Source organism: Manihot esculenta, chromosome 13, assembly GCF_001659605.2.
Source record: "Manihot esculenta cultivar AM560-2 chromosome 13, M.esculenta_v8, whole genome shotgun sequence".
NCBI lineage: Eukaryota > Viridiplantae > Streptophyta > Magnoliopsida > Malpighiales > Euphorbiaceae > Manihot > Manihot esculenta.
In genome coordinates, this window is record NC_035173.2 from 6,061,081 (window position 1) to 6,074,465 (window position 13,385).

The window sequence follows — 13,385 nt, forward strand, 5'->3', positions numbered from 1 at the left end:
AAAATATTAAATTCTAAATACTAGAACGTGCTGCCTTAAAAAAAACTATTGGTAATAAATAGATGAATTAAGTGTAATAAGTAGGTTTTGATTAAATTTTTGGTTACCAGAAATAGTAAATGGTTAAATTTGCTCAAAATTATGCAATAGTAAAAATAAAAAAAAATCATATTTTAATTTAAATTTATCTTTGAATTAACCATTGATATAATTCATTTTGTAGAAAAAAAATTAAAATAATTATTGTAAAGTTAGACAAAATTTTATTTTTTTAAAATAAAAATTTTTTAAATTAAAAAAATTAAATCTATTTATTTCAAATTAATTAAATTAAATTTTTATAAATTTTTTTATTTCAAACGAATGTTAAATAATTAAATAAACCATTATTTATCAGTATTTTAAAAACGTGAGTAATATAAATTTTAATTTATTTTTTATTATTTAATACTATTTTAAGAATAAATTTAAATAAAAATAAAAATTAATATTTTTAATTCTATTATATAGTTCCAAAGGAAATTTAGCGGTTTACCTTACATTAAATATTCATACTTTTTTTTTTTGTTTTTGTGATACTTCACGAAGGGTAAATTAGTGACGTACTATATATCGGTATAAATAAGAGATTGAGCTAGGGTTCATGTGAGCCGGAAGTGAGGGGGAAGTGTAGCTCTTCAGCCGCTCAGTCAAGATGGGTAACCATTCGCTTCCAATCTCCACGGCCTAGAGTTTGATTTCGTTTTCACCTCATGTTTGAAATGGATTTATGTGGTTTTGCTCAGGTATCTCCAGAGATTCCATGCACAAGAGGCGCGCCACTGGTGGCAAGAAGAAGGCTTGGAGGAAGAAGAGAAAGTATGTTTCTTTCTTTCCTCTCTTCGTTTGTGGATTTAAGAATTACGTTGCAAATGCTAGTTTTAGGTTTTTGTGTGCAGTCTATAAATGTTTTGGTGTCTGAGTGTCTAGTGTAAAATGACTGAAGAATCATATGGATCTCATCTTTTATGATTATTAGGGTAGCAAAAATTTTCCTGCGTCATAGAGAAATAGATGTGGGTATCATTGCCTGGTGACTTTCAGCTATATAAAGCTGGAATGGTACTTTTTCATGAAATATTGTATTTTGTTTCTTGACTTATCTTGTTAGCATTTGAAGCTGTCTCATCATTTCAATTTGATTTTTCAATTAGAAAAATCTGAATTTTGGTTTTTAATATAGCTGAATGGCGGTAAAGTATCCTCGCAGTTGACTCCAACTGTTTTGTGGTCAAAGCTGCCTTGTTATTGTTGTTATTGTTCTTGCTGTCTTCAGCTGTGTACTTCCTTGTTATCATGTAATAGTTATATAATATTCTGCTGAAATTAATTGCCTTAATTAAAAGTTGTGATTCCGCTGTACTGATTTTGAGTCAGTTGATTAAGAAGTTGAAGTTATCTTTGGCCCATCATCTTAGGTGAAATATACTTGAAGAATGTAACTGAAATTTATGGATCAATGAAATATTATATGCTTTGACTAGGTTGCTTGTTTGATTATTCAGTTGCCCAATTATTCTGTTATTATAGTATGTGTGATGTGATGAGATGTGGTTTGTAAATTAGTTAGAATTGATTGGACTCTTTTTTTTTTCTGGTCTGATGTGTTAAGGTATGAGCTTGGTCGCCAACCTGCGAATACCAAGCTCTCAAGCAACAAGACAGTAAGGAGGATTCGAGTTAGAGGAGGCAATGTTAAATGGAGAGCCCTGAGATTGGACACAGGAAATTATTCATGGGGTAGTGAGGCTGTCACACGCAAGACTCGTATTCTTGATGTGGTTTACAATGCTTCAAACAATGAGCTTGTAAGAACACAAACTTTGGTGAAGAGTGCAATTGTTCAAGTGGATGCTGCTCCATTTAAGCAATGGTATCTTCAGCACTATGGTGTTGACATTGGCAGGAAGAAGAAGACTGTTGCTAAGAAGGAAACTTCTGAGGTGATTTTAGTTTGAGAAAAACTTTTAACTTGTGTCATGCACTAACATATAAATTTCTTTGGATTCTAGTGTCCCATTTTCTTTGTGGAGTAGTGTTCATGACAATGTTATCAATGCGAGAGGCAACACTAAGACGACAGAGTCCCCTATCGCCTTAGGCGAGGTGATGCCTTTTTAAAAAGGCGACAAAGCTAAAATTTTGTTATATATTTTAAATATACATATAAACACTTTAATAAACACCCATATTTAAAGGAAAAATTACATGTTTAAATGAAATGTATATATTATTTGCAAGAGAGAATTTTTTTTTCAAAAAAAAAAAGGAAAAGGAAAAGAGGATTTGCTGCTGTGCCATGTCCAGCAAAGAGAGAAGAGGAGAGAAAAATAAAAAAAAAAGGAAGATATGCTGCTATGCAGGTACAGTAGGTAGAAGAGAGGAGAAAGAAGAAGAGAGAAAGGGAGAAAGGAGGAGAGACATACCTGGTTGATGGTATTTGGAGCAAAAAGAGTAAGAAATTTGCATTTTAGTTGCTGGAGAAGTGTTATATGCTGTTTGAAAGAGATGGAGAGAGACTAGAATTTCTCTTTTGTTATTTAAAAACATATTTTTTTGAAATAAAAGGCTTGCTTCAATGAGGCATTGCCTCTGGCGCCTCTCGGCTGGCGCCTTTGTGGACTGAGGCGTCACCTTTGTGCAAGCGCCTCGCCTTTGTCAGGCGAGGCGAGGGGGTGGTGCCTTGCCTTGCCTCTCCACCTCTTATTGCCTTTAACAACATTGGTTCATGAAAGATATTTTTGTTAACATGCTTGGACAAATCTGTTATTGGTTGTTGCTTAGATGAGCTTTGAGCAGAAATTCATGGTTACATGAGACTTTGATAGCTGGCACTCATGAAAATTTTGAATCAACTATTAGATTTAAAAGCAATTGTTAGTCCATTTGACAGTTCAAATCTCTTATTGTCTCTTTGGATGGGGTTGAAAGGTGGGTAAGGAGCAGGTAAGTGAGGTAAGGGTAAGGCTATATAACATTGTTTGTGTAATTAAGGGGAAGGTTTAATATCTGTACACTTAAATGGCCTCAGATTCTTACACCCTAAATTATAGGTGTAAGGAAGGGGAAGTGAAAGCTGCAGTAAGTAAAATCTTTTGTTTGGTCAATTTCATCCTCATCTAGAAATTGGAAATCCAAAACTTCCCTCATAAAAATCTCTCTAAACATGAATACAGTTTCTGTGTAGTTTTATGCTTTAGTTCCGTTAGCTTCTTGTGTCAAATACTACTGATAAGAAGTGAAATCATAGATTTTTTAAACTGTGTAAAAATTTAAGAGAGTTATTATTATAAAAAAATTACTGTAATGTTGAGAATAGTAGTAATTGTTTTTCTGGGATTTTGGTTAAGCTGAATAGTTTCTAAATAAATTAATGCTAAGGTTTAAAATTTATGTCTGCTATATCATTGTGTTTTCCCATTTGATCTGAGTGAAACAAGTTGGAATTTAATTTCAATACTTGAGCTTTCCCATTGCTGTCCTATGTGTCTATCTCTAAATCCTCAATTGTGATGAGTGTTTTGTTTGATATAGTTGCACAAAAATTTTGAACATAATCTTGCCTTGTGAAATTTCACATGCCACAATTGATTCTGTGATGTTATGAAACATAAGTTCTTGTATTTTCAATTTGAAGAACCAATTTTTCCTGCGTGCTTCTCTTGTACACGACTTAAAGGTAAGTCTCATGTATTTGTTTTCGGTTAACGACAGGAAGGAGAAGGTGCTGCTGTAGAGGAAACTAAGAAGAGCAACCATGTCCAAAGGAAGCTTGAGAAACGCCAAAAAGATCGGAAGCTTGATCCCCATATAGAAGAGCAGTTTGGTGGTGGTAGATTGTTGGCTTGCATCTCATCCCGTCCTGGTCAATGTGGCAGAGCTGACGGGTGAGCTTATATAGAAAAGTTGCAATCTGTATTTTTCTTTATCGTTAAACTGGGTCTTACTTTCATTTGCTATGGTTCCTATGAATAGGTACATATTAGAGGGTAAGGAGTTGGAATTCTATATGAAGAAGCTCCAGAGGAAGAAGGGCAAGGGCGCCGGTGCGGCATAAACATCAAGTTTGTCAAGTTTTTTGCTTTCTATTTTTTGGGTTATTTCAGTTTTGGTTCCTTTTTATGTTTTAGAATGTGATTTGATACGCTTTTCATAGTCTGCCCAAATGAAACACATTTTGTTTTGAGGGATGTTAGTGTCAACTTGTCTCCTCTCCTTTTTCTTCCTATAATTTCTTTGTTATGGAGTTTCTAATATTTCGTTGCATTGCAAGGCTTCCCAACATTCAGTGTGCTTGGGAATGTGGCTCCTACGATTTATGAGGTTAATAGCCATTCTAGTTAGATTTCATCTTTCCTACATATATAATATATATAATCACTAAAAAAAAATCCTTTTTAAATTTTTGTGCACCGTCCAATTAAACTCCGCAATTTTCTTGATGACACGAAGACTGTAACCCCTTGTGTTGCTTTTGAATGACACTTCAAAGTAGTTGTGAACAGTTATCTATTGTACGTGACTATTCTGTTACTGATTTAACTGAAATTGACTATAAATGGTATTGTAAGAAAAGTATGGAGATGTGTGTGTGCGCGTGCATGTGTGGGTCTGTTGTGTGTGAAAATTTCCATAAAGTTATCTATAGGAGTGAAGTTTTGATTTTTAAAATTTTAAACATACCAATTTTAGTTTGACAATATTATTATTATAAAGTTCTAAAATCTTGAAAGTTTAAATTTTGATTTAAATTATGTTATACAATTTTAGAATTAGTTTTTATTTGAAATATTAAGTTGTACAATATTATGGATCAGAATTAAGTTGCAGCTTCTTTTTTAAAAGTTGGCCTACGTTTCAAAATTGGTTTAAGGGGTATAAATGTTCTGCTCTCTGGTGTTTTGCTTTTTATCTGTTGTTTTTGCGAAAGTAATACTCATTGATAGCAGGGAACGATAGAAGCCCAACTCTGGGCAAGCCGAACAATTAATCCAACAGCTTAATCAAATATACCTAAAATTTTGTTATTGCTAAAAATCATGCTAATTTTAGTGATCATGAGAAAGGCACTAGACGTCAAAAATGAAAAGCAAAGATGAAAGAACAAATCAACTATTGGGGGTAATTTGAAAATATAATTTATTATATGCGGTAAAAATGAAATCTGACATATTATAATGAAAGGGCAAAGGATTCATCACGTGGAAGATGTGTATTCTTCAAATAAGTGCAATGACTTGTAATGTTACTCCCACAAATCTTAACTTTATTGAAGTGATAATTACACTAAATAATGATCCTTCAGGTACAAGATTACAAATTTTTCACATTTGCAAGGAGTGAAACTCATATTTGACATGCTCCTAAAACAATGAATGATTCTTTACACTCATTTTTTATATGATTCATTTTACTTTAGAGCAAGATATTAAGTTTTTTAAATTTAAAAAAATTTGAATAAAAAATCAATTAAATTAAATTTTTATAAAATTATTAATTACAATTGAAGGGATGATAAAAGGTATTCATTCAATTCAATTGTGGGAGTCATGCCATAGGTGCCCATCGTTAGTGTTGAAACTTTCATGAATGAATTTTCCATGTGGCAAACTCGAGTCCTTCTCTCTCAAATAGCTAATGCAGTAATAATTAACATGACATGATATAACAATTTATGGTCATTGTATTGCATCCCACATGAACTAGCTATGTATAAAGTAGTTTCTCCTTACAGTGGCTCTAAACAAACACATGCATGCATAGACTGACAAGTGATGGAACATTTAACTTCACCTGAAATTTAGACACTAAACTGTATTTACCTATAAAATCTTATTTGGTTCATATGTATTAATTCATGAAAAGTGACTTTCCAAGAACTTAACTAGGCTCCGGGAAGAAAAACGCTCAACTTCTCAAAAAGTTAAGAAATGTAAACTGAACAAAAATAATTTTTACACTTATAAATTTCAAGTTCCCTAACTGAATTACCCCTGTCCAAACAAGACCTAAACAGGAATAGCAAGAGCAAAGCTTAAAGAATGAGAATGACATATTTAATGATCTAATAGTGCATGCCTCATTTGACAGTTACGTATACACTTTCTTTAAGCTATAAATCGGAGCTACTACCAAAATCAATCAAATGTTCAGCACCAATTTCGGACAGTTCTCTCGCCGCCGACATCCCAGACAAATTGGAACTCTAACCACTATTACAATGATACAATGGTCCTTCACCCAATAAGTGAACAAATAGCACGAAAGAATCAAATTTTGCCTCAATATAACCAAATGAACATGTTCCTATGGTGAGGGCTCTAATCTACAAATTTTTGCGAACGCTGCATGCAGGCCAAATACTTCTACATCACTTTCAACTGGACACTGGAATATTAGAATCTCGTATTTAACTAACCTGTTCCCCAATCAAATCAAGACCAACAACTAGGAAACTGATCCCTTGAAATAACAGGAAGTAAAAGTGAATTCCATGAGCAGACAACAAGCTTCTCACTGAGGCTGTTAACAGTATTAATGCCAGCGCAAGTTCCTTCCTGTACAAACGATTCCTTCTCTTTTTCACAGTGTTTTTGTTTTCTAGCTTGTTCAGCTCATTCAAACCCGTATCTGACGAAGACCTGTAGAGACTACTAGTTTCAACTAGATGATCTGATTCTTTCTCAGCAAAGGCAATTAAGTCCCCCTCTGATGATCTCCCCAACTTCTTTGTAACTATCCACTCATAAGAACTTCCAAATCGAAACAATCCTGATATCATGGCATTGAATTTGGTTACAGACATGGTGTTTTCAAATAAAAGGTAGGGGACTATAAATGGGAATGATCGTGGTGCTGGAAGGATATTCAAGATAGACATAATCCCAGGGACATAACAAACAACCCAGGCTGGTAACTGCGCTTCTGGCAGAAACATGGTAAGTGGCAGTATGATACAGAAGAGAGTAAAGGAATAAAAAGGTAGGATAAGCTTCCGTAATAGGAAGAAAAGAAATATCAAATTAGCTTTCTTGCCCAAGCTCACCTGAAAAATTAAGGAAAAAGAAAAAGTTCTAAAACAAATGTCATGCACACTAGAAAGCTGACACAATTAGCAGTGGTAAATTAATTGCCCAATCAGGCACTAGAATATAGTTTTGATTCGGTACTCTTACAGGCAATATTTAAGGTTATGTAGCCATGTTCAGAAGGTCCACCTTCTCATGGCTTGCTAAATCACAGGTTGAATCTTAAAAATCTAAAAGATATAAATAAATAATCGTGGTAAATTGTTCGTTATAGACCCAAATTCTCCCCCATATATCTGAGCATCAGAAACAGAAGATAAATTTTTCCAATGGTCAGATAAATTTTTTTTTTATGCTTTATGATTGTCAAAAGAACTAGGTATTGGGCTTGGCCTCTTGGAAAGACTTTTCTTTATCAAGGAAACTGTCTACTGCCATCATTAAATTTCATAAAACTATGCAACTGCGTAAAACTTCATTGATTACCTTTGAGCGAAGTATGTCAAGGAAGCACAAGCGGAACAACTGCATTGGACCTGAATGCCAGCGATGCTGCTGTTTTTTGTATGCCTCGTAGGACTCTGGAAGTTCACAAAGGCACTGAAAAAATAGACTGAATTAGTATGTACCACTTTTCCTGTCAAATATACTTGGCAACTATACAAATGGTGAACGCCAGAACACACCTTAACATCATTCAGATATATAAACTTCCATCCACAAAGGTGAGCACGAACGGCAATATCCATGTCTTCAACAGTTGTCCGTTCCATCCATCCACCACATTCCTCAAGGGCTTTAGTCCTCCATACACCAGCAGTTCCATTAAAGCCAAAGAAGTTTATAAAGACACCATTGACTTGTTGCTCAACCTCAAAGTGGAATGATAAGTTTACATTCTGCAGTCTTGTAAGCAAGTTCTCATCCTTGTTTACAAAGGCCCACCTTGTTTGAACCAATGCTAGGTCATCATTCCCCTTCAGAAGTGAAAAAGAAAAAAAGAATAATGTGATATCAGAAAAGGAAGAAAAAAAACAGTGGATCCAAAATACAATCATAGGCTTACACAGAAACAAGAAATCACTCTCTCATAAATAAAATCATGAGACACGCTCAACTTTGTGTGAATGATAGTTCTGTCTCCCCCTCCCCTCCCCAAAACCAAAACAAGAAATCACTAAAAGGATCTCTCACCAACCCCATTTCTTCAATTTGCAATGTAAGCTGTCCAAGACAAGCACTTGAATCTTTGTCACTCTTATGAAAAGAAATGAATCACCAGCAAACTTATCATAAATTCTCTTGCAAATTATATATTATCTCACAAAATCAAATTTAAGAAGAAAGTAGAGGGGCCAAAATAATGTGGTATACAATAATGGCGTATAAATAATCAAAGCTTCATAACATTATCATTCATCTATTTGCAAATACTGCTAATGATGTTGTGCTGCTTCACATTTTTCAATGGCACATTTCTTTCACTTGATAAATTTGTTGCAAAACAATGAAGCCAAAAAGGAGGGATTTTCCTTTGTAAAAATGATATCACAATTAACTGCACTTGCAACATGCATACATGTGATTGCAGGTCACTGACACTGAAATACAAAAGGGTCAGATTAGATACATTGTGTATCTGCTGGCCGTAAACCACCTAAATACCATCTTCCATACTTTGAATAATTAATCATATTATCTCTTTTCAGAATGCATGTAGTAACAATTGTTTATCAAAGCAGATCATTCTCTAAGGAAATACACAATCAGCAAACATGAGGAAAACACAATTAAGAATTTGTAGAACTGTAACTGAAGTTATTCATTTGTTCTTTATTTTTTTTCTTCTCTGTTTTCTCTTTTCTTTAATATAATAACAGTAAATGCTGTTCATAGGGATCATTTATTAAGTTCTTACTCCTTAGAAGGATGAAGAATATTAGTCTTCATGATAGACAGGGAAAAGAAGAAACAACAAAGAAAAAAAAATTGAGAACATTGAAAAATAAAAGGAAGTGAAGAAGAATACAAAGAACTGAAACAAAAGGAGTTGGGGAGTTTGGTTGGTGACACTGCAATAAAAGCAGTACTGCCGGTTGGAAGATTTAAAGTTTGTTAGTGGGCACCGTCAAACAGTAACTGAGAAAGAATCGAGAGATGAGAGAAAGAGAGACTGAGGTGAGAATAGAATGAAGAAGAGATTAGGGATGAGAAGAGAATAGAATCAGATGAGAAAGTGGAGTAGAATTGCAGAGGAGGAACCTTTGTATTGATTTTTCAGAATGCCTGGAGAATTCTCCCAGCTGGTACTTATACAACAGTTAGTGTAACTGCTACTAACTGAATCTCCTAACAATCCAAACTACCCATGCATTTTCCCTCCAAAAGACTCAACTAACAACAGCTTTTCTCTCCACTCTGTTCATTTCAATTTCTTTCTTCTTCCTTCCAGAATATGTGACAGGCACTTTTACAATTTTTTTTAAAATGTACAAGAAATCTTTCTATTTAATTATCAAGAGATTAGAAGCTTATGGCCCTAAAAGCTTTTTAAAATTTCAAGTCCTCTGTGACATTTTGTGTTCTCTAGATTATATGTTGTGCTATCGGCTCAAAGACTAGTAAGAAAAGGTCATAACTATTTCAAAGACAACTAAATAAACTGGCACCAAACCATCAGTATGATTTCCAAGATATTATTATGGGGAAAAAAATATCTAACTTACCAATTTTCACTAAAAAAAATCATCAATTTTCACTCAATGAATCCAAGATATTATTCTAAGACCTATCACATCCTAAAACAGAAAACTGGCTAAGCCTAAACCTAAATTACCCAATACATAACCAGGGGCATACAGCAATACCACGCTCCACCCTTGTGATGTGTACCACCATCTAGGTAACTATGCTCCATCTTGTGCACAACAAACCAATTAGCTTACTTATTTGCCGCAATATGTATGCACTCATGCAAAATAATACCTTCAAGTCTATACATGGATCCAAGTTTCAATTCTAGACAGGCTCAAACAAACAGAATTTCATGTGGATATGGATATGATACCTTGAAGTAAGGAATAGTTTTCTTCAAGAAATCAGGTCCTGGCTGGAAATCTGCATCAAAGATTGCCACAAATTCATAACCTTTTACATAATCACAGCTCATTGCCGATTTGAGGTTGCCTGCCTTGTAGCCCGTGCGTATAAGACGATGTCTATACAATATGTGCACACCTCTTTGTTGCCATTTCTGCACTTCCGACTTGATGAGTAGTTGAACATCTAACTCATCAGAATCATCTAAAACCTGTATAAGCATTCTCTCCTTTGGCCAGTCCTGGATACAAACAGCTGCAATAGATTGTTGGTAAACCTGTATGGCACCCAATGAGGGTTAATAATTGCAAGAAGTGAGATGATAATGTAAAAGCAACAGAAAAACAATGTTCCAATGGTGAAGCTAATTTACTAACCATTCCATCCTTTATGTAGAATTACTTTCAAAATTTAAAAGCAATGCAAGGGACATGAAAAAACCCCCATCACAGAGCCTCACCATAACATACATTCTAACATTCAAAATACACAAAAATGCTTGTAGAACTGTAATGATATCATATCATGTTCAAGATTAGGATGCTGGAAAGGAGCTGCTAAGAAGAAAAGCAATATTAAAGCTCCGTTTGTGGGAGGAATATAACTTGAAAATGTAAAATATTTTCTCAGCAATCATCTTTTCTTTTATTGAGAAATAGCTTATTCTTATTGTTTGGTAACACTGAAAATCAATTATAAATTATTTTCTAGAGTTTGGTATATATTAAAATTTAATTTTTCTTCCAACACATAAGAAGGAAAATATTTAAATGTGCAAAAACTTTATGTTTTCTTTTACTTTTGCATATGAGTAAAAATAGACAAAAAAAAAAGAAAGAAAAATTGTATTCATAGCCAAGAATAGTTGGTAAACAAATGGATGTGTTTATATGACTCTCTTATAGGTTTTTTCCTCTCCTCTTAATGTGTTTGTCAAATTTTCTCTCTTCACAAAAGATATCATTTCCATTTGAAGAAAATGACTATTTATTTCAACAGGAAAATATTTAGTATTAACCAATTTTTTAAGCACCCCAAATGCTAAAAAATGCTTTCCAGAAAAATACGGTATGTGAAACAAATAGACCTAAATAACATAAATTGTCATCAGGTTACTCAAGTCTCAGCAACTCATATGTGGGACAAAAGGTCTCACCACAGAAAAAAAAAAGGGCAAAGGAAGCAACTTGAACTAACATCAAAATCAGTAGAAGTTCATTACAAAAGCCTAGCTAGCTAATTCCCACAATTTTAAACTTTAAATAGCTAATCAAATTCCATGATCTTATTTATTCCCCATTATCTCAAATCTATTTGAAGATCTTAACTCCAATTACTATCATAAATCACGACACACTAGATTCACTACTTCCCCGAGAAACAACCAAGAGAGGCTAAGAAACGAGTATAAAATGGACTAGATCAAAAGCAGGCATGTACTAAGACAATGCTTCTGTTAATTTACATTAAATGTACACAACTAGCCGACACTAATCCAAAGAGCAACGGTACACAAGGGCAGGGGACAATGCAAATTTCTAAGTAATATTTTCAACAAAAGACATGATAAGTAAACAGTTCAATAGGTTGAGCAGTTAGCTTAATTGACACAAAACAAAAGTTCCAATTAAATCCCTACTTGATCAAATTGTAAAATCTCCTTAATGCACTAAAAAACAAAGCCAGTAATTGTAATTAAGCCAAAAATGAAGGGATTAGAAACCTACATCTGCTTACCTCCCTCTCATTGCACATAGGGATCTGCACCAACACCATGGGATAATCCTCTACACTCTTCCCATCCACATTTCCATACTCCGCAGCTACAGGCTTCAATTTTCTAAGCTTGATCCAAAAACACCCCAACACCAATACCAAACGGTCCACCGACTGTATGAAGAATAAAACGATGCACACATTGGTCAAGCTCTGCAGCGGCGGCGCCAAGTAATTGGCTCTAATTTCCAACCATGTGGCATACACTCTCTCTACCACGGCCTCAGCAGACTCCACCGTCGGTGGGCTAAAATGCCATCCCTTAAAATACGCAACTAACTCGAAGCACAGCAACAAAATGACGAGAATCAAAAACACTCTAATGATTCTATACAAGCGCGAGGAGTGAGTATCGGAAGGAGAGTCGGAGCTAGAGATCCTACGATTGGCGGTGCGGAGGAGATAAAAGAGTGCGTTTGTGAGCCACGCGAGGGAGCTAGCGAGTTGCTGGAATTTGAGAAGCCAAAGCCAGGAGAGCTGGCGGGCGCTTCGAGTGTGACCTTTGTCGAGTGTGGTATCGGAAGTGGAAGGGCTGCGGATCTCGACGGTGAGCAAAGCGTCGTCGGATTGGTCTAGAAACTGGCGCTGTTTGTTCCACCATTCTTTAAACTCGTGGTTTTGTGCTGGACTCATAGAAATGTGAAATAGCTTATTACGGTTTCCTTTTCTTTTTCTTTTTTCCCTCCTTTGCTTCTCAGATCTCCCTGCGTGTGTTTTGCTTGGCTGATGACTGTGTGTCTTAACCAAATTTAGCGGAGGGTCTTTCTCTTTTCTTTTCGTCTACAGTTTAATTCATTTTATGCCGGTGAGCTTCTCTGCTTTTCACCGTCCGATGATATTCCTCGCTGTATCTTAGTGGTCAGAGCTTTGTGTACAATGTGCACATATGCAGCGATTGCACGTATGATGAAAACTAGTATGAATATACATATATAGCAATTTTAATAATTATTAAAAATATTTTTTTTAAAATAAATAAAATTATTTTTTAATATATAACATAATTAATAGATATATCTCCTATTTTTAGTTGGAAACTTTAATCTATTTATTATATCTAAATTAAAATATTATGTTAATCAATTATTCAAATCTAATAAAAAGAAAATAAATAAAATTTAATTTCAAATATATTCTCAAATCCCTAAAATTTATTTCTCTCTTTCATCTATTCCATTTGCTCTCTCAGCAATCCTTGCCCCATACCCTTTCTCCCACATGCTTATTCTTCATTTTCTTTCACATATTCAATTTTCTCTCTTTACAATCTATAGCCCGAATCTCGTAGTTATCCCTTCTTCTTGTTCTTTTTAGTCTTCGTCACTCTTTCAATTTTCTTAAAAAATAAATTAAAAATTAAAAAAAATACAAATTGAACTAAAACATTCAACCAGAAGGTATGACCATCATCGATGGGAGATATCAATTTCAGTTAACATTTCT

General features: G+C 34.3%; 2 protein-coding genes across 2 annotated transcripts; one reads left to right on the forward strand and one right to left on the reverse strand.

Moving 5' to 3' along the window:
• Positions 1-552: 552 nt before the first annotated feature.
• Positions 553-4,229, forward strand: LOC110630304 (40S ribosomal protein S8). Its single transcript, XM_021777733.2, has 5 exons — positions 553-698; positions 786-858; positions 1,652-1,982; positions 3,754-3,926; positions 4,015-4,229. The coding sequence occupies exons 1-5, from the start codon at positions 695-697 to the stop codon at positions 4,094-4,096; spliced, it is 663 nt and encodes a 220-aa protein (XP_021633425.1). The 5' UTR covers positions 553-694; the 3' UTR covers positions 4,097-4,229.
• Positions 4,230-5,977: 1,748 nt separating this feature from the next.
• Positions 5,978-12,830, reverse strand: LOC110630566 (probable xyloglucan glycosyltransferase 6). Its single transcript, XM_021778104.2, has 5 exons — positions 11,904-12,830; positions 10,135-10,443; positions 7,754-8,044; positions 7,554-7,667; positions 5,978-7,084 (listed from the first exon to the last, which is right to left on the reverse strand). The coding sequence occupies exons 1-5, from the start codon at positions 12,573-12,575 to the stop codon at positions 6,449-6,451; spliced, it is 2,022 nt and encodes a 673-aa protein (XP_021633796.1). The 5' UTR covers positions 12,576-12,830; the 3' UTR covers positions 5,978-6,448.
• Between the last annotated feature and the right edge of the window lie 555 nt (positions 12,831-13,385).